Genomic DNA, 23,509 nt, shown 5'->3' on the forward strand with positions numbered 1-23,509 from the left:
TCTAAAACGATGAAATAAACACATATAAAGTTAAAGAAACCTTACATTGGGTGCAGCGGAATATAATGACTCCTTCCGTTCAGATATCTAGCCCTTGATTCCTTTCTGTAGCAGAGCATTATCAATATCTGAACCTGGATCTCTTTCTCTGAATCTTTGATGCTGAAACTCCCTTGCTGATGATATTTCTTCACGATCTTCCTCACTATGATTGAGGTATCACTTGATGTGTGTGGGCACTACTCATACACTAAGGATTTCGAAATATTGAAGAAGAAGAGAGGGAGTGGTCAGCCAGATAGGGAGAGAGAAGGCTCAGGTTTTTCTCTGAAGGAAAAATAGAAAATTTAAGTGTGAAATTTTAGTGTAAATTTCCTGAAGCCTTCATTATCTATTTATAGCATTCCACAAGGGTTAGGTTTGAATTATTTGGCATTAAAATAATGAAAATATCAGTTTAAATTGCCTACAAAAGTGGTTGGGCCTATACTAGTGGATTTGGGCCTCACTTTTTGCAATTTTGCAGTTTTACCTTTTCTGCATCTGATTTTCTCAAAAACGCCAATTTTCTAATTCAACCATTTAAATGCCAATTCTAACTATTTAATAACTATAAATAATTATTAAATAATATTGTCATTTATCATATTTATTAATTGAACCATACAAAGTATCATAATTAACAAATATGCCCCTATAAACTCTTTCTTTACAATTTCGCCCTTACTTAGTGAAAAATTCACAAATAGACATAGTCTAATCTGAGAATTATAATTGATTAATCAAAACCAATTACATGAGTCTTACAAGCAATATTATCTCAACTAGTGGGGGGACCATGGGTCTATATAACCGAGCTTCCAATAAGTAGATCAAGAATTTAGCACTAAAATTCACTAACTTATTAATTCTTCGTTGAATCCACGCATAGAACTTAGAATTGCACTCTCAGTATATAGAATGCTCTATATGTTCCACCATATAGACACATCATTAGTTATCCATTGTTATAATCCTAATGTGATCAATGATCCTCTATATGAATGATCTACCCTGTAAAGGGATTAAATTACCGTTACACCCTACAATGTATTTATTCCTTAAAACACTTAACCCCGTATAAATGATATTTCAGCTAATGTGAAATGAGTACTCCACCATTTATGTTCGTTTGGTCAAGCTCGAAGGAGATCATCCTTTGCTTACTATTCGCCAGATAGAAGCTATAGATTCCATGTTTATGCTAGCGCTCCCACTCAATTGCACTACCGTGTTCCCAAAATGTACGTATCACCCTGACCTAAAAGTAGGCTTAACTAACAAATCAAAGAACACGAATAGCCTCTCGAGATTGAGCCTAATCATATCAGGATTAAGATCATTTGATCTAGGATCAACTAGGCGATATTGACTTGAATAGATTTTACGGTAAGTTTAATTAAATCTAAGTCAAAGTTCAATATCGGTCCCTTCCGATGCATACTCCATGCGTCCAACCTGAGCTTTACTTTAACCAATGCTCTGGAAAGAACATAGCACTTCTCCAAATGCAAGTAAACTCTGTTGTAGATTATCATATCAGTAAAACCCTATGTCTGATAAATCTAGGAAACTTTATTCACATAGTCATGTTTACTTTCCAATGTGTTGACGGCACAATAAACAGGATCAAGTATGTGAAAAGGGTTTCAAATGAATTTATACATTATGTACATATAATCATGAAATAAATCATGTGAACCATGCAACATTAAATGTTATTTCTGATCTATATTAATAAGTAAATCTGATTTTATTGAAATGAGTTTTATTTAGGGCATAAAACCCAACAAACTCCCACTTGCACTAATATAAAACAAAAAGTGCGTTTCAAATAATCTCAACACCTTGATATACAAATCAAGTGTAGTAGTAGTAAACTCCTCGTAATAGGATCTGAAAGGTTGAATTAACCACAACCTTTTCTCCACCATTACTCTTCCTTAATCACAAAATCATTGATAATGTGAAATTCCTCTCTATATGTCTTACTCTCTTGGGATACTGGATTCTATACCTTTGGCAACTACTTTTGGTTAATCAGGAAATTAACACTAGTAGTTTAAGGCAATTTGGAATGGTGCCAAAGATGTATAGAACTTTCCTTAGACTGAATAAGTACCTTTCCTGCAACTTTAACATTCAGTCCCTCTTTGGTAGACCTAGAGACTTGAGATAGGTTTTTACACTTCTCCAAAATCACTATTCCACCCCCAGAGTAACCACCATCTTATCAGAAAGATTTACTAGCACAAAGGCAAATTTCGAAATCTGACATGGTGTAGTCTAAGAGTTTTAAACACACCCTTATAGACTAACATATAGTTCTTCTTCTTAATCTTAGGATTTACTTGATTATCTTCCAATGTTCTTCTCCTGGATTAATCTGATACCTACTCATTACTCCCACTCAACAACAGGTGTCTGGTCTAAGGCATACAAAAGCATATCTAAGACCTCTCACTGTTGATATAAGAAATTCTTTCATGGCTTTATATTTTCTGGAATAGTTAAGACTTTTCCTTAGATAAAGAAAATCTATGCCTAAGAAGTTGTGAAGCTTCTATAGATTTCTATTAGAACGAAAATGCTTCAGCATCTTACTAAAGTAAGTTGCTTGCATTAGAGTAAGTAATTACCAGGTATACCACAAGCCATAGGTTTAGATAAACTCAAACCTATAATACTAGGAACAGGAAGTTTGTTAAGTCCATTGAATGGACTTATAAACGAAAATTTCCTTTTATGTCCTTGTAATAGAAAACTTTAGGTTACTCCATGTGAATTGATTAAACCATAGTTCTATTGGCTTTCTTCTTAGTTTCTTATCTTGACAATCCATTACTTGTTTAAACTCACAATGGATTTAAATCACTAGTGTCTCCCAAGTCATAAGAAGGTGAGTTCCTAGAAACTCTCCCACTACAACAAGGTACCGTGAATTATGTCGAAGAAAACTAAATGGTATTGATCTCTTCGGTTGTGACAAGACAACAGAGGCAGTGGGATCATCATATGTTATATAAGATGATAGAACACTTTTGGAATCAAGAATTAAATATCTCCTTTATTTGCTACTTGTTTTTCAGACTTAGTCATTTTCTTAGAAAAGTAGTATTTGTTTGAACAAACACTTTCTTATCTATTGACAATGGGATGGTCCACCCCTAATCACTTAGAATAGCTAAGAAACCATGGTTAACAGTTCTAGCTTTTCTTAAGATTTTGATTAGGTCATCCATGAATCTAGTAATGATTTACATTAAGTATACAACCATTACATCATTCTGAAATTGTATTACCATAGAAGGAATTAGGCAACGACTAGTAACTAATCATCAACATGCAACTCGAAATTTCTGGGGAGGTAAGTTTGGATATAATTCAAAAATCAATTTAATGATCTTTGAACTGCATATCTATTAACTATTTCTCCACCCCTATCAGTTCGCAAGATCTTTAACCACTTACCTTAATGGTTTTAACCAATGCTAGAAATTAATGAAATATTTAAACATTTCAAATTTCTTGCTAAAAGGTATAATCTAGAGTTATCGTTTTAAGAATACAACGAAAAACTCATATTCACCCCTGAATGTACATCCATCTGCGAATGAGATGAACTACTTTCAGTGGATATAGGCATATTAACTCTTTGCAGAGATTGATCTTGTCAAATCCACTATGAACAAGATACAAATGCCATAGATTAAAAAATGGTAGTGTCTTTTGATGACATAGGTTTAGTTACATCAAAGAGTTCTTAGAATACTTCAAGTGGATCCTGGTCACAGAATACCTAACTCATTTTCCATACAGTTTTAATCCATTAATAGAAGATGGATATTAAACACTTGAGAAAGTGTAACTGTATTGTATTCTGGAATTAGAAATATAAGAAAATTTCTATTTGGAATCTAAAATTAAAGTCAAAGACTTAAATTTATACCAAATATTATGAGTAATTCTATCTTGGACCACCACTACTAATACAAACTCTAAGTCAGATTTGCCCATACAAGTAGGAGATTTCTAAGATTGAGGATTTATATCAATTGGGAATAGAATTTCGGGATTATAATCATATGCGTCATTTAATTTCTTAAGAGAAAATATAATGACATGAAATGATTTATAGACCATTCATCCAATGATATATTATGGAGCTAATTCGAAATGAATAAGCTAAGAGGAATTAGGATAATTTCGTTTATAAATAAGAATCCAACGATGCTTCGATTAGCGAAAGTCAAAGTAATCTTATTTATGTAATCTTCTTGTTTCATATCGTAAAAATACTAGTCTAAGGTGTCATCAATTGATGAACAGCTAGATGTTGCATATACAATATTTATCTTTCGAGATCTAACACTATTATGTATGTCTAATGGTGAAAATCCACTAGGAATTTATCTCATTAGATAAACAAGCCAAGTTAGACCAACAATGAAGATTCGAAATTAAACTACAACTTAATAACAGAAAATAACATGGTTCAATATAAATTCATACACAATTCAGAAATTATAAGCATATAGCAAGTAGGAATGAAAAGTGAAAATACTAAAACTTATAGTCCTAAATAATTTCTAAGGTTTTCAACAAACTGATATCAGTGTCCCGTTTAGGCGAGAGTCAAAGCTACCATTCATTGAATAGAGTTGTCAGCTCGTCTAAAATGTTAAACATTCTAGCAACCTTTTATTCGATCAAGATTGGAATTCGGCCGTTGTCCGTTTAGGCGAGAGTCAAGGCAATTCTATCTTATGAGCTTCCACCATTGTTTCATAATTTGCAAGTCAAGTATGGTCGCCACCATTAGGGTGATCCATACCATACAAAACACTTACAAACTACTTATCATGCGAGGTTAAACGGTGCGAAATTGCTAATGAACGTTCCTCCATTAGGGAGGATTACTCACTAAAACAAACGCGGTGTAAAACCCACAATGGAGATCGAATGTCTTAATAATAAAGCTCATTATTTAAAGAGAGTTGTATTTTCTTTGATTCTCTTTATTTATTCTATTTATTTTAAATATATATTTATTTAATTAAAATTTCCAATTTAGAATGAAAAATTCCAAATATAAATTTTAATTTAATATTTATAAATTTTACTTAGATGGATATGAAAATAACATGAATTATTTCCATCTTAGTAATAATTTCCAATAAATATTTAGAAAAATATTCAATTTAAGTTGTTACAAAATTAATTTAAATTAATTTACAACTCAAATTTAATTTTCTATAAATATATATTGCATTTCGAAAAATTAAAGTATTTAAAAATACAATTTTCGAAAAATGCATGTTAAAATAAAAAATAAATCCTGGAAAAATTATTCTAATTTAATGTTGGCCCAAAATTAATTAATAAAATTAATTTACAACAAAAATATAATTTTCCTATTTAATTAAATATATAAGAAAAATTTCAAATATTTAAGTATGATGATGAAAATCAACTTAAATATTAATTTTCTATTTAATTAAATACACTAGAAAAAAACTTCAAGCAAAAAATATCATCTATCTAGATTTTCCTTTGACTAATTAATTCAATTTATAATAATATACTTTAATTCAATTTATTTTAAATTAATCAATAAATGAAAAAATCATTGATTTAAGTTGATCCAAGAATTAATTAAAATAAATAATTAATTTACAACTTAATCTATTTTTCAAGATAAAATTCGAAATTCTAGCATTTAATAAATGCAATTTCGAAAATTGATTAATAAAATAGAAAAAAATGTATTTTGAAAATTATTTAAATTTAGTTGAAAAAAATAAATTTCAACTAAAAATAATTTTCTATTTAATTAAATGTCATGAAAAAGAAATATTTAAGTATCATGATGAAAATCAACTTAGATATTTAATTTTTCAAATTAATTAAATGTATTAAATTCAAGAAATAAATAATTAAGTGTAGAGAAGGCTTAATTATTAATTTCTAGTTTAATACTAGGAAAAATATACTTAAAATAAATTGTACCAAAATTAATTATTTAAATAATTAATTTCACAATGTATAATATTTTCCTATTTAATATTAGAAATAATAAGTAGTCTAGAAATAACTATCTAGAAAATATCTTATTTGACTAAGTATCTTTTCCACAAAATTTGAAATAATATCTAATTTAAGTTGTACTAGAAAACAAATCTAGAACTTAAATATTTTCAAATTTAAATTTAATTAAATATCAAAAATTAAGTTGTAACCACTTAATTCAAAAATATTCCATTTTAAGTTAATATTTGAAAATATATTAACTTAAAAAATATCTAAAGAATCTTAATAACCAATGCCTAAAATTCCTCAACTTAATTTTAAAATTTGAAATTCAAAAGATATTCAGATTTAAGTTGGTTAGTTGTAGATAACTAAATATCAACTTAAATAGGAATATTTAATGAAAAATTTAAATTAAGCTCCAGAAAGAATCTAGATGGTTATAATTCTATATTTAATTAAATACAAGAAAATACATATAGTTTAGCTTAGAATAAAAAATTCTTTAAACTATATTTTTCTTAAATTAATTTCAAAATAAATGAAATTAATTATGTTGCTAATCAATTTTATTAGGTTAAACTAGTGTAATTAACCTAGTACAGTCATTCAAATCAGGCAAATGGGCCTTCACAATTGGGGTGGTTTGTGTGAGGGGGTGCTGGGTTCAGTATATCGTACCCACTTCTATGGCTCCCAACTCTCACACAAGGCCCAAAAGAGAGGAATTTAACCTTAATAAGAACAACTGTTATTAATTGAATAGGCCCAAAACTTAAATGGGCCTAAATAAATTCTATCAATAACTATGATAATTTATTTTAGCAACTTTAACCTATATGCATCTATAATAAAATTAAACACATAGGCTCACACAGGCACACTTTGGATGGGTCCTATCATGTTGCTAGGTCATACACAGATGAAAGAAGATTGTAAATTATACCTGTTACAAATTATTATCTTGACCAAGGGAGCCATCAGATCATTAGATCTGGCAAAAAGTAACCATGGCTATTTGCAATCAAGTAATAATAGGTTTTAAAAACTTACACATAAGCTAAAACACATACTCCTGCAACAAGGTTAGCTGTATAGTTGGATGTAGGATTTATTTAATTTTAAATTAAATAATTAATTTCGAAATATTATTAAAAAGATTTTCGAAAAAAAAATAAAAAAAATTCGAAAATTAATTAAATATTTAAATTTAAAATTAAACCTACAATTTTGAAAAATTAGGTTTGAACCAACCTAAATATCATTTCAAAATTTGCTAACTACTTTTAAATTTTAAATGTTATTTTATAAATAAAAATTAAATAAAAAATTAGAAAAGATAAATAAATATCTTTTTCAAATTTTAAATGTAATTTAAATAAATAAAATAACAAAATTTAAAAAATTAGCAAAATATCTTATATCTATTTAAAATTACATGATTATAAATATCTTATTTTAAATTTAAATATGGTCAAAATATCTAAAAAGATTTAATTAAAAAATCTTAAAAGATAAGATATTTTTAAAATATCTTAAAAGATATTATAAATATCTTTAAAAGATATTATAAATATCTTAAAAGATAAGATATTTTTAAATATCTTAAAAGATATTATAAATATCTTAAAAGATATTATAAATATCTTAAAATATCTGACCTTAAATTTTTAAAAAAATATAATCAAATTTAAATATAAGATAGATTTTTAAGCAAAAAAGATAAATACTAATTCTATTCAAATTCAAATTACACTAATATCTTGAATTAAATTAAAAAAAAATTTAAATTAATTCAAAATGATAATTAGAATTGAATTAGGAATAGTAATAGTATATATACAAAACCATACAAAAAATTGGAAGCTAATTCCATGAAAAAGTATGAAAAATTGAAGAAAAAAAGGAAAAATTCGAAACTGTACGGACAGTTCTGCGATCGCAGGAAACTATCAGCACAGTCCCGATTTTGCCAAATCTTCAAAAAATCATAACTAATTCAAATAAAATCCAAATTGAATTCTGTAAAAGGCTAACTTGCTTAATTTTTTCCATACTATCCAATAAAAATAATTCCAGAAACGAAATCACAATTATTTTTCACGAAAATTTCACAAACATCAATCAATCATCAAATAACACTCAATACAACATGATACCATCCAAAGAACATACAAACAATCGTTTTAAAGTCCAAATTTCTTGCAAGTAAATCAATTACCATGGCTCTGATACCAGTTGTTGGAAATTATTTTACCAGGATCTTAGATCTACTCACAAGTATGTTTATTAACATCCTAAATATGAACTTTCTAAAACGATGAAATAATGACTCCTTCCGTTCAGATATCTAGCCCTTGATTCCTTTCTGTAGCAGAGCATTATCAATATCTGAACCTGGATCTCTTTCTCTGAATCTTTGATGCTGAAACTCCCTCGCTGATGATCTTTCTTCACGATCTTCCTCACTATGATTGAGGTATCACTTGATGTGTGTGGGCACTACTCATACACTAAGGATTTCGAAATATTGAAGAAGAAGAGAGGGAGTGGTCAGCCAGATAGGGAGAGAGAAGGCTCAGGTTTTTCTCTGAAGGAAAAATAGAAAATTTAAGTGTGAAATTTTAGTGTAAATTTCCTGAAGGCTTCATTATCTATTTATAGCATTCCACAAGGGTTAGGTTTGAATTATTTGGCATTAAAATAATGAAAATATCAGTTTAAATTGCCTACAAAAGTGGTTGGGCCTATACTAGTGGATTTGGGCCTCACTTTTTGCAATTTTGCAGTTTTACCTTTTCTGCATCTGATTTTCTCAAAAACGCCAATTTTCTAATTCAACCATTTAAATGCCAATTCTAACTATTTAATAACTATAAATAATTATTAAATAATATTGTCATTTATCATATTTATTAATTGAACCATACAAAGTATCATAATTAACAAATATGCCCCTATAAACTCTTTCTTTACAATTTCGCCCTTACTTAGTGAAAAATTCACAAATAGACATAGTCTAATCTGAGAATTATAATTGATTAATCAAAACCAATTACATGAGTCTTACAAGCAATATTATCTCAACTAGTGGGGGGACCATGGGTCTATATAACCGAGCTTCCAATAAGTAGATCAAGAATTTAGCACTAAAATTCACTAACTTATTAATTCTTCGTTGAATCCACGCATAGAACTTAGAATTGCACTCTCAGTATATAGAATGCTCTATATGTTCCACCATATAGACACATCATTAGTTATCCATTGTTATAATCCTAATGTGATCAATGATCCTCTATATGAATGATCTACACTGTAAAGGGATTAAATTACCGTTACACCCTACAATGTATTTATTCCTTAAAACACTTAACCCCGTATAAATGATATTTCAGCTAATGTGAAATGAGTACTCCACCATTTATGTTCGTTTGGTCAAGCTCGAAGGAGATCATCCTTTGCTTACTATTCGCCAGATAGAAGCTATAGATTCCATGTTTATGCTAGCGCTCCCACTCAATTGCACTACCGTGTTCCCAAAATGTACGTATCACCCTGACCTAAAAGTAGGCTTAACTAACAAATCAAAGAACACGAATAGCCTCTCGAGATTGAGCCTAATCATATCAGGATTAAGATCATTTGATCTAGGATCAACTAGGCGATATTGACTTGAATAGATTTTACGGTAAGTTTAATTAAATCTAAGTCAAAGTTCAATATCGGTCCCTTCCGATGCATACTCCATGCGTCCAACCTGAGCTTTACTTTAACCAATGCTCTGGAAAGAACATAGCACTTCTCCAAATGCAAGTAAACTCTGTTGTAGATTATCATATCAGTAAAACCCTATGTCTGATAAATCTAGGAAACTTTATTCACATAGTCATGTTTACTTTCCAATATGTTGACGGCACAATAAACAGGATCAAGTATGTGAAAAGGGTTTCAGATGAATTTATACATTATGTACATATAATCATGAAATAAATCATGTGAACCATGCAACATTAAATGTTATTTCTGATCTATATTAATAAGTAAATCTGATTATATTGAAATGAGTTTTATTTAGGGCATAAAACCCAACACTCCTTTCAAGATATCGTGTCTGACATCGAACTGCTTTACCATACCATCCCCAGAGTAATGGCCAAGCTGAAATTTCTAATCGGGAGATAAAGATGATTATAGAGAAAACAGTGGAGAGATCAAGGAAATATTGGTCAAGAAAGTTAGACGACGCATTGTGGGCATATAGAACAGCTTTTAAAACACCGATTGGCATGTCTCCATATCGGTTGGTGTTTGGAAAGGCTTGTCATCTGCCGGTGGAGTTAGAACATAAAGCTTTCTGGGCCATGAAGACTCTCGATATGGAATTGAAAGCTGCAGGAGAAAAAAGGCTACTGCAATTGAATGAACTTGAGGAGTTTTGTAATGAGGCCTATGAGAATGCAAAGATCTACAAGGAGAGAACCAAGAAGTGGCATGACCAGGGCTTAGTTAGGAAAGAGTTTCAACCTGGGCAGCAAGTGTTACTATTCAATTCAAGGTTAAAGTTGCTTCCTGGTAAGCTGAAGTCAAGATGGTCAGGACCATTTATCGTGGTCAAGGTATTTCCCTATGGAGCTGTGGAGTTAAAAGGTGAAGGTCCAGCAACTTTCAAAGTTAATGGACAGCGTTTAAAGCTCTACTTGGGAGGTCAATTTGACCAAGCCAAGTCCGCCATTATTCTGGCGCCTCTCTAGACAACAGCTCAGCGTCCAACTGTATGACGATAAAGACAGCGCTCTTAGGAGGCAACCCAAGTGTTTTCTTTAATTTTTCAAACTTTCTGGTTATGTTTTTAGTTTATATTTTAGTAATTTTAGTATTTTAAATTTTTAGTTGAGTACCAGACATTAAATTTTTTTAGTTGAATCGTGAAAAACGTGAAAAAAAAAATTATTTTTCGGGACCGGGATCCCAGTGGTCGCGACCACCAGGTTCTTGGGTCGCGACCCTGGTCGCGACTTGGGGGTTTAACAGAACCCATGAAATTTCTATGTTCCAGTAGTCGCGACTAGCTAACAGGTTTTCTATAAATATCCTATTTTTCCCCTCATTCAACCCTAAACCAAATTCAAACTTTTTCAAATTCTCCTCAGCCACCCAAGCCATTCTCTCTTCCAAAAATTCAAATTTTCATAACCAATCTTCAATTTTCTCATCTTTTCTTCAATTTCTCAAACCCAATCCATTCAAAAACCCAATTTCACTCATCAATGTACACATACCATCAAAAACCATCCCAAAAATCACTCATATTATCCCGAATCTGAAAATACCATTGTCTTCATTTTCAACCTCAAGCTTTCAAGGACATTCAACAATGGAGGTGGAGTAAAAGCTTCTTTGGGTTTGTGAGTATCACTTCCTACAATTTTAAGGAATTTGATTTACTTTTTATAGATTTTGTTTTTGGGTAATAATAGTGCGTGTTGTGAAAAAAATTATTGTTATTGGGTTTGTTGGTATTGTGTTGTGGTGTTGAGTTATTGGAGATATTATTTGTATAGGTTTTAAGTGATTGTAAATTTTTAGGAAGTAGAAAATTAAGGGGAGGTGCTGCCCAATTTTTCTTAGCATTATTTTGAAAAAAAAAAAAGAAGAAAAAAAAATCCAAAAAAAAATATTTTATTATTGCTAGGAAGAAAGAAAAAAAATGACACCTAAGAGAACTAGGCATGTTGAGGAGGGTTCGTCATCAAACCCACCAACTACGGGTTTTGATAGAACCCGGTTTGTCAATGAGGAGGCGCAGAATCGTTTTATGAGGCTAAAAATTAGGCCTTACATTGAAGACCGGGGTATTGAATTCCCTGAAAATCCTTTGAGACGTCAACCAAGGTTTGAGACAATTCGAGCCCAAATTGAGAGGATGAAGTGGGGGAGCTTTGTGGATGCTTGGGGCCGGGCTAATGTGACTATGGCCTGTAAATTTCTTGCCAATTGGCCCGAGCGCCGGAATGGAGAGGTAAAGGTGTGAGGAAAGAAGGTTCCCGCCACTGCTGATGCTTTCAATTTTATGTTTTCTATCCCGGATTATTCTAGGGAAGAGCAACGCCTCCGAATTATTGAGGAGGAAGAGCAGTTTGATTTGGTGGATGTGGCTGAGACGGTGAGATTCCCGGGGTTGAGGTTCCACGACAATGATGGCTAAGAGGGGTCGCCAAACATCCTATATCAGTGTGAATTAAACCCGGTGGCAAAGACATGGCTGTACTTCGTGAGTGCTCGGTTAGTGCCAAATAAACACTTCTCCGATGTCCAAATGGATCGCCTGAAATATGTGTATGCCATTATGAAGGGGTACAACATAAATATTGGACAAGTCATCCGACATAGCATTGACCAGATTGTACAAGGAGCCACCGGAGGTGGTTTTGGTTTGGCGGGTGTCATAACAGAACTCTGCGGGGCATATGATGTTCCACAATTGGAATATGACAACACGGTGGTGCCACTTCGCAAGATGGATATCACATTTGTCAACAGGCTAAAAGAGCCACATCCTTATGGCCAGCCTCCACCTGATGCACTGCAAGGCCGAAGGCGGCAAAGAGAGCCTAGTGTTGAAGAAGAGGAGGAGCGGCCCCCACAGTTGCTTGGGCCTATCGATCCAACGATGCAATATACTCATGCACATCTGAGTTATATAATTCAGCAGAACAACCACATGCAAAACTATATGGTGCAGAGGAGTATCCATGATGAGGGACAAGTTCAACAACTTAACTCTCTCATCAACAGAATGAACATCGGGATTGATGACCCGAATTACTTGGCGCAACCTCCTCGGTTCTATCCATATGATCAGCCGCCGCCACATAACCCTTTCTGAAAGGGTCTCAGGTAAGTCTTTTCTCTCTGCATTTCGTTGTATACATTGGGGACAATGTCATATTTAGTTTGGGGGGAGAGATTTAAAAAATTTTATTTTCTGCACTTTAATTTTCTGTTTTAGTTTTTTTTGTTTTAGTTAAGGAATGGCATTAAGCTAGAGGATAGTTGTATACTGCTGATTAGTGTAATGTGATCTGAAATTGTAAAATAACTGTGTGCTTGATTCTGTTAACTCTTTGGATTAGTTTGGATGCTTAGAAACCTGTGTATAATTGCAATTACTCAATCTGTGAAAATTGTTATAATTGTTTTACTATAGTTTGTGGTAAGATTGACAAGATAGCTTAGAACTTGCATGTTTATTCTTTTGAGACGAAATCCTTGATAGTGTTCGATTGGAATATGACTTAGGCATTTGTTGGATAGTTTGAGCCTTTCAAGCCTACCATAATAATGTTTATCCCTAGTTAACCTTATTGAGCCTAAACTCGTTATGTTTTTCACCCATTGACCCGAAAAAAAATTGTAACCATACTATTAATTTTTCTTCACCATTTTATCCATGATATCATAAGGTAAATAATTAGTTTGGGGGAGAAGAAATATTTAGTGTGAGAAAATAGTTAGGGGGAGAAGAACTTGTAAGATTGAGAAAGAAAAAAATGTGTAATTCAATGTCACTGAAAAGAAAATGATGAAAAAGAAAAAAAAACACAATAAAAAGTAAGAATGTGTTTGAAAAGAAAAAAAAAAACTTCAGTGATGTTGGGGAAAAATAATAGAGTTATCTTCTCTCTATCTTGGTAAATGCGGGAACACTATGGGGTTTTGAAAAAGAAAAGTAAGAAGCTTGTGGGTTCTGTTTGTGTGCATATGATATCTTGAGCCAAAACTGTCTTTTGTCGATTTCTAAATATCTGAGCCATAATGCCTAAACCTCGAAAAGACCTAATAATTCCAAAAGATATTGTCAACATTAGTGGAGAAAGGTAAGCATGCAAGCTTATGAGTCATCGGGCTGTGGCACAGTTGGAAAGAGTAAAACTTTTATAACAATGTTTCACGTGTGAATAAATTTTGTGGTTATATGTAGCGTTATGAATTGAGCATCTGAATTAATTGTTAGAGTTAGTAGGATTGAAATTCTAGTTTATGCATGGAAGAAAGCAGAGCATGAGTAAGCAGTGTAGTGATTATCTGATAGTGTAGTTAGTTTTTTTTATCTTACTCGAGGGCGAGAAAGAATCTAGTTTGGGGGAATTTTGTTAGGTTATATTTAGCTTATGTTTCGAGTCTGAAAAGTAAGCATTTTCTCGTCTATTGGTGTTTTTTGGAGCGGTTTTACGCTTGATTTTCATTGTTTTTAAGGTTCCCGGGGTGTCAAAGTTCAAATTCAGTCAAATGGTGAAAAGACGGGACAAACTGGCAAAAAAATTGGAAAAATCTGCTCGAGAGGCATCAATAGTCGCGACCACCAATGAGCCAGGTCGCGACCCTTTTCTGTGGTCGCGACTCTGGTCGCGACTTCGACATTTTGGCAGAACCTTGGATTTTTGAGGTTTGCCTATAGTCGCGACCAGCTTAAAGGCTTGTCGCGACTAGGTACGGAAATCGTGGTTTTGACCTAATTTTGATTTTTCTCTCAATTGGAGGCACACCTTTCATCCCTATATAAGGAATACGACTCAGAAGGTCAAACTAAGCAGAAATAGACCTAAATAGTGGATGAAGGTGGAGAGGAAGCTATCTTGAAGACCCGGAGCGATATCACCTTCTAGTTTCTTTCTTTTACCCTTATTTCTTTCTTTTATGTTTAGTTTTGTTCAAATTTAATCATGGATGTTATTATTATTTTTATGAGCTAAATTTCCCATTAAGGGAGAATGGTGAATGTTGTTTAAGTTTATGCCTAGTTAATAGATAATTGCCATTCCTTCATCTTGATTGTGAATACTATCTATATTTGTGTTTAATTCCATGTGCAAGATTGATCACCTTTTACATGTTTAATGATCTCAATTCGAAATTTGAAAAGTGAGAATTGAGAATGCTAAAATTGGATAGTCTAGGTTTTGATGTGAAACGAAAGTATTTACATAGCCTTAGTGACAATAAGATTATTGCTTAATGCTGATTTCATGTTGATTTAATTAAGAAGTTAATTAGAGAACATGAGATTTAGAACCTAAAAGATCTGAAAAGAATTAGGTTAATTCATAATCTGTCATTCACATTGAGAAAAGGATAGCAATTAGGTATTAACATTGGTAACTTAACAGCAGGATTCATAATCTGTCATGCTGATTTCATGCTGATTTCATCTTGATTACTCTTCATTTATTCTTTTTAATTTTCTGAGTTATTTTATTTTATTCACAAAAAGTATTGTTTTACCAGATAGAATCATAGGTATAATTTAGTAGTACTTAGTCCAATTCCCTGTGGTTCGACCTCACTTGCGTGAGATACTACTTGATTGCGTATACTTGCGTATTAACCATAATTTTCGTAACACTCTCAACACGAAGTTGAACAAGGCATCAGACCTCTTCCTTTGCATTTCATTCCAAAGTAAAGATCCAGGTGCTATCCTTGACTGTAGAGCCACTAATTGTTGGGTTTTGTAACCTAAAAACCCATTTCAATATAATCAAATTTACTGATTAATAAAGATCAGAATTCATTTTATGTTGCATGGTTCACATGATTTATTTCATGTTTATATTTAATGTATAAATTCTATTAAGTCCAGAACATATGTATTTGTTCATGATTATAGTGTTGTCAGCAAAGTGGAATATAATCATGATTATATGTTCAAAAGTTTAATTCACTGATTTGTCAGTTCATTGGATTTAGACTGGCATGATAATCAGCGATAAGTATACTTACACCTTGGATAAGTGTTATGTCCTTTCCAGGACATTGGCAAAGTTTACCAGTATCAGATGTATGGAGTATACATTGGAAGTGACCGATATTGAACTTGGATTAGATATGATAAATTTACCGTAATATCTATTCAATATCACCTAGTTGATCCTAGATCAAATGATCTTAATCCTGACATGATTAGGTTCGATCTCAAGAGTGTTATTTGTGTTATTTGATTTGTTAGTTAAGCTTACTTTTTGGTCAGGGTGATACGTACATTTTGGGAACACAATAGTACAATTGAGTGGGAGCGCTAATCATAGATATGGAATCTATAACTTCTATTCGGACATATAAGTGAAAAGATGATTTCCTTCGAGCTAGGCTAAATAGAAATAAATGATAGAGCGCTCATTTTAGTGATTATATTAGTTCACTAAAATATCATTTATAAGTGGCCAAGTGTTTTAAGGATAAAATACATTGAAAGGGTGTAACGGTAATTTTGTCCCAATGCAATGTAGATCATCTATAGAGGATCATTGATTATTGGCATTATAACAATGGATAAGTAATAGCGTATCTATATCGTGGAACATATAAAGCGTTCTATGTAACTGAGAGTGCAATGCCAAGTTCTATGGTGGATGCAATGAGGAATTAATAAGTTAGTGGATTTACTTTGTAAATTCTAGATCTGCTTATTGGAAGCTCGGTTATATAGGCCCATGGTCCCCATATTAGTTGAGACAAACTGCTTGTAAGACTCAGTTAATTGATTTTAATTAATCAATTATAATTCTAAAATTAGACTATGTCTAGTTTATGAATTTTCACCAAGCTAGGGCTTAATTGTGAAGAAAAGATATTCTAGGGTTTATTTGTTAATTAAGAGACTTTATTAAGTCTAATTAGTAAATATGTTAAATGGCAATTTGATTTGATAATTAATTTTAATTATTAGATAATTAGTTTTGACCTTTAAGTGGTTGAATTGGAAAAATGGAAATTTTGAGAAAATAAGATAAATAGTTGAAAAAAATGGCAATATTGCAAAGTGGGCCCATATCCATGGCCGACCACTTAATGGACAATTTACCATTTATTTTTTTCATTATTTTAATGCCAAATAATTCTAACCTAACCCTAGGTGGATTCCTATAAATAGGTAGTGATGGCCTCAAAGGAAAAGATAAAAAAAAAATACTTTCCTTCAGTCAAAAACTTGAGCCATCTTCTCTACCAATTTCGAATCCTTCTATCTCTCTTTCTCTCTTCAATTTCGAATCCTCTAGTGATTGAGTGCATGTCCAGACATATCAAGTGGTCCTCAATCATAGTGTGTAAGACTGTGAAAAATCCAAATTCAAGAGAAGGAGAATCGGGCTCAGATCTTGATGATACTCTGCTACAGAAAGGATACAAGGGTTAGAGATTTGAGCGGAAGGAGTCATTTAATTCTGCTGCACCCACTGTAAGGTTTCTCAAACTTTATATGTGTTTATTTACATTGTTTTAGAAATTCATATTTCGGATGTTAAACAACATACATGGTAGTAAATCTACATCCTGGTAAAACATATTATATTGACTTTGGGTCAGTTAGGTGAGGCCTAATTTGAGAGGCAATGGGCATCTGTATGGAAGGGTCCACTTGATAGTGACAAGTTACAAGTGTCGTCGATCGTGAACAATATTCGTTAGAGAAGAAGGTGTTGGAAAAAGGCATGCCCCTTTTGATGGTGCACGCACTCCCTAAGTCTGACACAAGGAACAAACCCCTAATTTGGTGGGATTCTGTGTCAGAAAGGTGCCATGTAGGACTACTTACGAAGGTCTTTTCAATTTCCCTTCCCAAATTACCCCATGAGGGTGTCCAGATATATTCAGTTGGGTTTATATTCTTCTAGGTGACCTCCCTTACAAGGCAAATTAGGTCCAGTTTTATCATAACTGTAAGTTGGATTTGTAGCTGAATTTGGAGCCGTGGTCTGACTCCATGGTGGATTGACCCACTAGTCTGATTGGGTCTATGCATGGGTATGTCTTGGCTAATTTTAGGCCTTGGAAGTCCACATGTCAATTATCTAGAAACACGAATACCAATAGCCTATATCTTTACACCACCATTATACCTTACCTTCATTAAGTCTCACTCTAAAAATAATCGTAAATATTCCACCTCTCAATTTCACAATTTAGAACTATTTCAGATACCTAAGGCTTATCTCTCAATCTCACAACACCTAAGTTGATCTACCTGATGTCTGATTATTTAAAAGTTCCCCTCTCAAGTAATAAATCTCACAATCTAGATAATAGCCTTAATTATAACCACATAAAGTAAAACCATACATAAATCATAATCATGACAACAATTAAATAAGTTAGAATCACATGAAGTATATTGGGCTAAAACTAAATTTTGCATTAAATTAAAAAATTAAAGTTGTAATATCTCAATAAACCTAATGATAAATAATTATGGTTTATATTTACATTTATGGGTTAATCGAGTAATAAGTGGGATTATGATCCTACTAATCTATTTCAGCATAAAATTTAAATTTACTATAAGTGAGTAAATAAGCACTACTTGTTAATTACAGAGATTTAAATAGCATGTGTGAATATAATATGAGCTATATGAAGAATAAAAATATTTTGAGGTTTGGCGACCCTGAAGACTCGATAAGTGGATAAATAAGCGTAATTTATTAATTACGGAGATTATTTGAAATACGTGGATATAATATGAGTTATTTGTGAAATAAAAATATTTTTATGTTCGGTGACCCTGGAGACCCGATTGGAGGCCAAAAATGTCACAACGATATTAGTTAGAAATATTGATGAGATTATTGAGGTAAGTTGATTTTAAAAATACCAAGATATTTTGGGGTACTCGTAGTTAGCTAAATAACCTAGAAGTGGAGGTTTCTTAGTGGATAAGAAATGATAGGATAACTATTAATAAAAAAACGACAATAGGATAATAATATTATTATTATAATATTATTATTTTTATTAAAACGTATCATAATGATAAGTTTATTATATATATTATAAGTTTATAAATAGTACAGAAGGAACCCTCATCCTCCTTCGACGAAAATCTCTTCTCTCTATAGCTTTTTTCTTTGATTGTCAACTCGAAACCTAGCGATCTAAGCTCTCGTAGTAGTGGGATAACAAATCTTTGAAGAGGGAAAGCTTAAGGTATAATTTAATTTTGTTTTAAGTTAAAAACGATTGGTTTTATATAGCAGCTTTGTAATTTAGAGTGATTATGGAGAATCTAGCTTTGTAGAATTTTTCTTTGGTAGCTATGAGACTAGTTTCGATGTTTACTTGTTGAATTTGAGGTGATCTTGAGTTAGAAATTGAGTTTGAAACTTTTTAAAGCTTAGTCCAAACAATACTGTCATTTTTCATTTAGGGCTCAATTTTAATTATGTTACGTAAGGATGGTAGTATTTATGATATATATGTATGTTAGGCTAAAATTAGTGTAAGATTTGGGTCATATTTCGGTTAGTTTTCACTCTTTGTTTCTAGTTTTAGGGCTATATTACGCTTGATTCTCTTGTTTCAGGTCCTCGGGCATTTAAAGAAAGTATGTACAAGAATTGAGGAAAAATGGTGAAAGAATCGAGAAGAAAATCCAAAATTGGTGTCGCTGCCAGTTCCAGTCGCGACTAGGAATTTGCCAGTCGCGACGGGAATTGGCAGAGACATCCCCAAGAATTCAAACTGTACTCCAGTCGCGACTGGGAGTCTGCCAGTCGCGACGGGAACTGGCAGAAAGTTTCAAAAAAATTCGAAGTGAACTCCCATCGCGACGGGGGCTTTGCCAGTCGCGACGGGGACCCTTATGACGGGATTTTTGGGCAATTTCGTAATTTCACGAATTTTAAAGATGAGAATTGGTTTAAATAACAAGGGTTCGTGAAAAGAGAGGGATATTTAGAATTGGAACCCTAGAAACAAAGGAGGAGGCTAGAAGAGCGGCTTGTGGCGACGGGAAGAGGCAGAGAGAATTTCGAGACAGATTTGTTTAACCACGTCGCGACGGGGGCTTTGCCAGTCGCGACGGGGGCTTTGCCAGTCGCGACGGGGACCCCAGTGACGGGATTTTTGGGTAGTTTCGTAATTTCACGAATTTTAAAGATGAGATTCGGTTTAAATAGAGGAAACTCGTGAAAATTAGGGATTATTCAGAATTGGAACCCTAGAAACAAAGGAGGAGGCTAGAAGAGCGGCTTGTGGCGACCCGGATCAATTGCTTCAACTAGTTCTTTCTCTTCTCTTTAATTTTTCTATGTTCTTTTCTATTTCAATGTTGATTATGGATTTGATTATGGATGTTTTGAACTAAACTCCTATTTAGGGAGAATGATGAATGTTGTTTAAGTTTTTCCTAGTTAATGATTAATTGCCATTCCTCCATCTTGATTGTGAATACTATTCATATTTGTGTTTAATTTCCATGTGCAAGATTGATCACCTTTTACATGTTTTATGATCTCAATTCAAAATCTGAAAAGTGAGAATTGAGAATGCTAAAATTGGATAGTCTAGGTTTTGATGTGAAACGAAAGTATTTACATAGCCTTTGTGACATTTAGATTATTGCTTAATGCTGATTTCATGTTGGTTTAATTAAGAGATTAATTAGAGAGCATGAGATTTAGAACCTAGAAGATCTGAAAAGAGCTAGGTTAATTCATAATCTGTCATTCACTTCAAGAGAAGGATAGCATTTAAACATTAACATTGGTAACTTAACAACAGGATTCGTCTCCCTATTATCTTATCTTGATTAATCTTCCTTTTGTTAGTTTTAATTTTCTGAATTGTTTTATTTAATTCATAAAAAGTATTCTTTTACCAGATAGAATCAATAGTATAATTTAGTAGTAATTAGTCCAATTCCCTGTGGTTCGACCTCACCTGTGTGAGTGTACTACTTGATTGCGTATACTTGCGTAGTGATTATAAATTTAGCAACAAGTTTTTGGCGCCGTTGCCGGGGAATTGTTTAAAGATTAATATTACATAAAATTATACTAACTTCTACTTTGGTATATTTTCTCTTGCTGATTTTCTAACCTTTTTCCTGCAATATTTTCTTGATCTATTTCAGGAATCCTAAGTGTATGCGCCGTCAAGGACAAGCAAATATATTACCAGCCTTGATCCCCGAAATCGAGAAAACTTGCAGAGGAATCGAAAGAACAAAAGGCAAGAAAGAGTTTCAGCAACTGCTGAAACATCAGAAATCATGGCTGCCAATGTGAACAATAATGTTGGAAACAATGGGGGTAATAACGGTAATAATGGAGGCGTTGTGGAAGATCAAGCTAATGGTCGTAGCTTGAGAGATTACATTCTCCCTACTCTGACGGGAGTGCAGTCATGTATTAGGCCACCGGCAGTGGATGCAAACAACTTCGAGATTAAACCTGCCATCCTTCAAATGGTGCAGTCTTCAGTTCAGTTTGGTGGCCTCCCTTCTGAAGATCCTAATCTGCATCTCTCTAACTTCATGGAACTTTGTGAAACTTTTAAAGTTAATGGAGTTAGCGATGATGCCATTCGACTGAGATTGTTTCCATTCTCACTCAGAGAACGAGCCAAGAGTTGGTTGAACTCTTTGCCACCCAACTCTATTGCCACCTGGAATGATCTGGCAACAAAATTCTTGTCAAAGTTCTTTCCTCCAGCGAAGTCTGCAAAGCTGAGAGGAGAAATCAATAACTTCTGCCAACAAGATAATGAATCTCTCCATGAGGCTTGGGAGAGGTTTAAAGATCTGATCAGGAGGTGTCCTCATCACGGTATAGAGAAGTGGATGCTGGTTCACAACTTCTACAACGGGTTGGTTGGTAATACTAGAACTCTAATAGATGCAGCAGCGGGCGGAGCTTTTATGAGAAAGAGTGCTAATGAGGCGTATGATCTATTGGAGGAGATGGCTCTAAACAACCAGCAGTGGCCAACTGAAAGGAGTCAATCTAAGAAGGTAGCTGGTGTGTTAGAAGTTGATGCCATCACAAAGTTAACAGCTCAGGTTGAGGCATTGACAAAGCTAATTGCAGGGCAAGCTAAACAAGCCCAAATTGTTTGTGAGTTATGTGGAGGAAGTCATCACTTTTCGGAGTGTCAAGCAGATGTGGATGATTTGCCAATGGATGAAGCTAAGGCCATTGGGAATTTTTCACAGAACAACAACAACAACAATTATGGGTTCAACCAGAATAACAACCGAAGAAACAGTGGGTTCTATCAGCAACGCAATCAGAACCAACAGTTTAATCAGCAACAAGCCTCTGGTGGAAATTCTAGTTTGCAAACAGATTTACTGCTCCAGTTTATGACTGAAACTAGATCTTCAATTAAAGACCTGCAGACTCAGATGGGCCAGCTAGCAACTCAGGTAGCAACCCGCCCTCAAGGAAATTTGCCTAGCACAACTGAAGTTAATCCTAAAGAAAACTGCAAGGCAATTACCCTGAGGAGCGGTAAGAAGTATGATGGGCCTGAGTTACCACAACCAGTTGAGGTAGATGAAGAAATAAATGTTCAACCAGTGCAAACACCAACACCAACAGCAGAGAAAGCTACTGAAAGCTCAGCACTACCACAACAGTCTCCACCTATTAGCATTGATCATCATGTGAAAATACCCTATCCTCAGAGGCTCAGAAAGTCAAGCTTAGACAAGCAGTTCACCAAGTTTCTAGAAGTCTTCAAAAGACTTCACATTAACATTCCTTTTGCTGAAGCTCTAGAGCAGATGCCAAGTTATGTGAAGTTTATGAAGGAAATTTTGTCAAAGAAGAGGAAGATGGAAGATTATGAGACAGTGGCTCTAACTGAAGAGTGTAGCGCTATTCTACAGAAGAAACTCCCTCCAAAGCTCAGAGATCCAGGGAGCTTCACTATTCCTTGTACTATTGGAAAAATTGAAGGAATAAATGCACTATGTGATTTGGGAGCCAGTATAAACTTAATGCCTTTGTCAGTGTTTAAAAGACTGCAGCTGGGTGAAGCAAAGCCAACCACGGTAACTCTTCAATTGGCGGATCGATCACTAGCTCATCCTAGAGGAGTCATTGAGGATGTGTTAGTAAAAGTTGACAAGTTCATCTTTCCAGCTGACTTCATTGTTCTGGATATGGAAGAAGACAGCAATGTTCCTATCATCCTGGGGAGACCTTTCTTGGCAACAGGGAAAGCACTAATTGATGTTCAGAAAGGAGAGTTAAAGCTGAGGGTACAAGGAGATGAAGTTGTATTTAATGTGCTCAAAGCAATGACCTACCCTACGGCTAGTGACAACTGTTTTGCAATTGATGTGGTGGACCAGTTGGTAGAGACAAAGACGCACATTGAAGACCCTCTTAATCTGACTTTGGTACAAGAGGAGGTGGTGGAACAAGACGGTAAGGAAGCTTATGAGTATGCTATGTGGCTCGACTCTTATGGACCGTTGAATAGAAGATACTATGAAGAGTTAGGAGTCATACCAACAAAGCCTACCCCATCTACTGAAAAGCCTCCTCAACTAGAGTTAAAAGTCCTACCAGATCATCTCAGGTATGAATATTTGGGAGAAAGTAAGACACTTCCTGTCATTGTGGCATCTTCCCTATCTTCTGTAGAGACAGAC

At 33.5% G+C, this 23,509-nt stretch overlaps 1 protein-coding gene and 1 non-coding gene across 2 annotated transcripts; one reads left to right on the forward strand and one right to left on the reverse strand.

The window, feature by feature from the left end:
* Positions 1-10,256: 10,256 nt before the first annotated feature.
* On the forward strand, positions 10,257-11,644 carry LOC133034216 (uncharacterized). The gene is made up of 2 exons (XM_061109261.1): positions 10,257-10,719; positions 11,634-11,644. Exons 1-2 carry the CDS (start codon positions 10,257-10,259, stop codon positions 11,642-11,644), a joined length of 474 nt encoding a protein of 157 aa, XP_060965244.1.
* A 9,927-nt stretch (positions 11,645-21,571) lies between these two features.
* On the reverse strand, positions 21,572-21,678 carry LOC133035270 (small nucleolar RNA R71). The gene has a single exon (XR_009686547.1). It is a non-coding gene; the product is annotated as a small nucleolar RNA R71 (small nucleolar RNA).
* Between the last annotated feature and the right edge of the window lie 1,831 nt (positions 21,679-23,509).

Source organism: Cannabis sativa, chromosome 2 (assembly GCF_029168945.1).
Source record: "Cannabis sativa cultivar Pink pepper isolate KNU-18-1 chromosome 2, ASM2916894v1, whole genome shotgun sequence".
Classification (NCBI taxonomy): Eukaryota; Viridiplantae; Streptophyta; class Magnoliopsida; order Rosales; family Cannabaceae; genus Cannabis; species Cannabis sativa.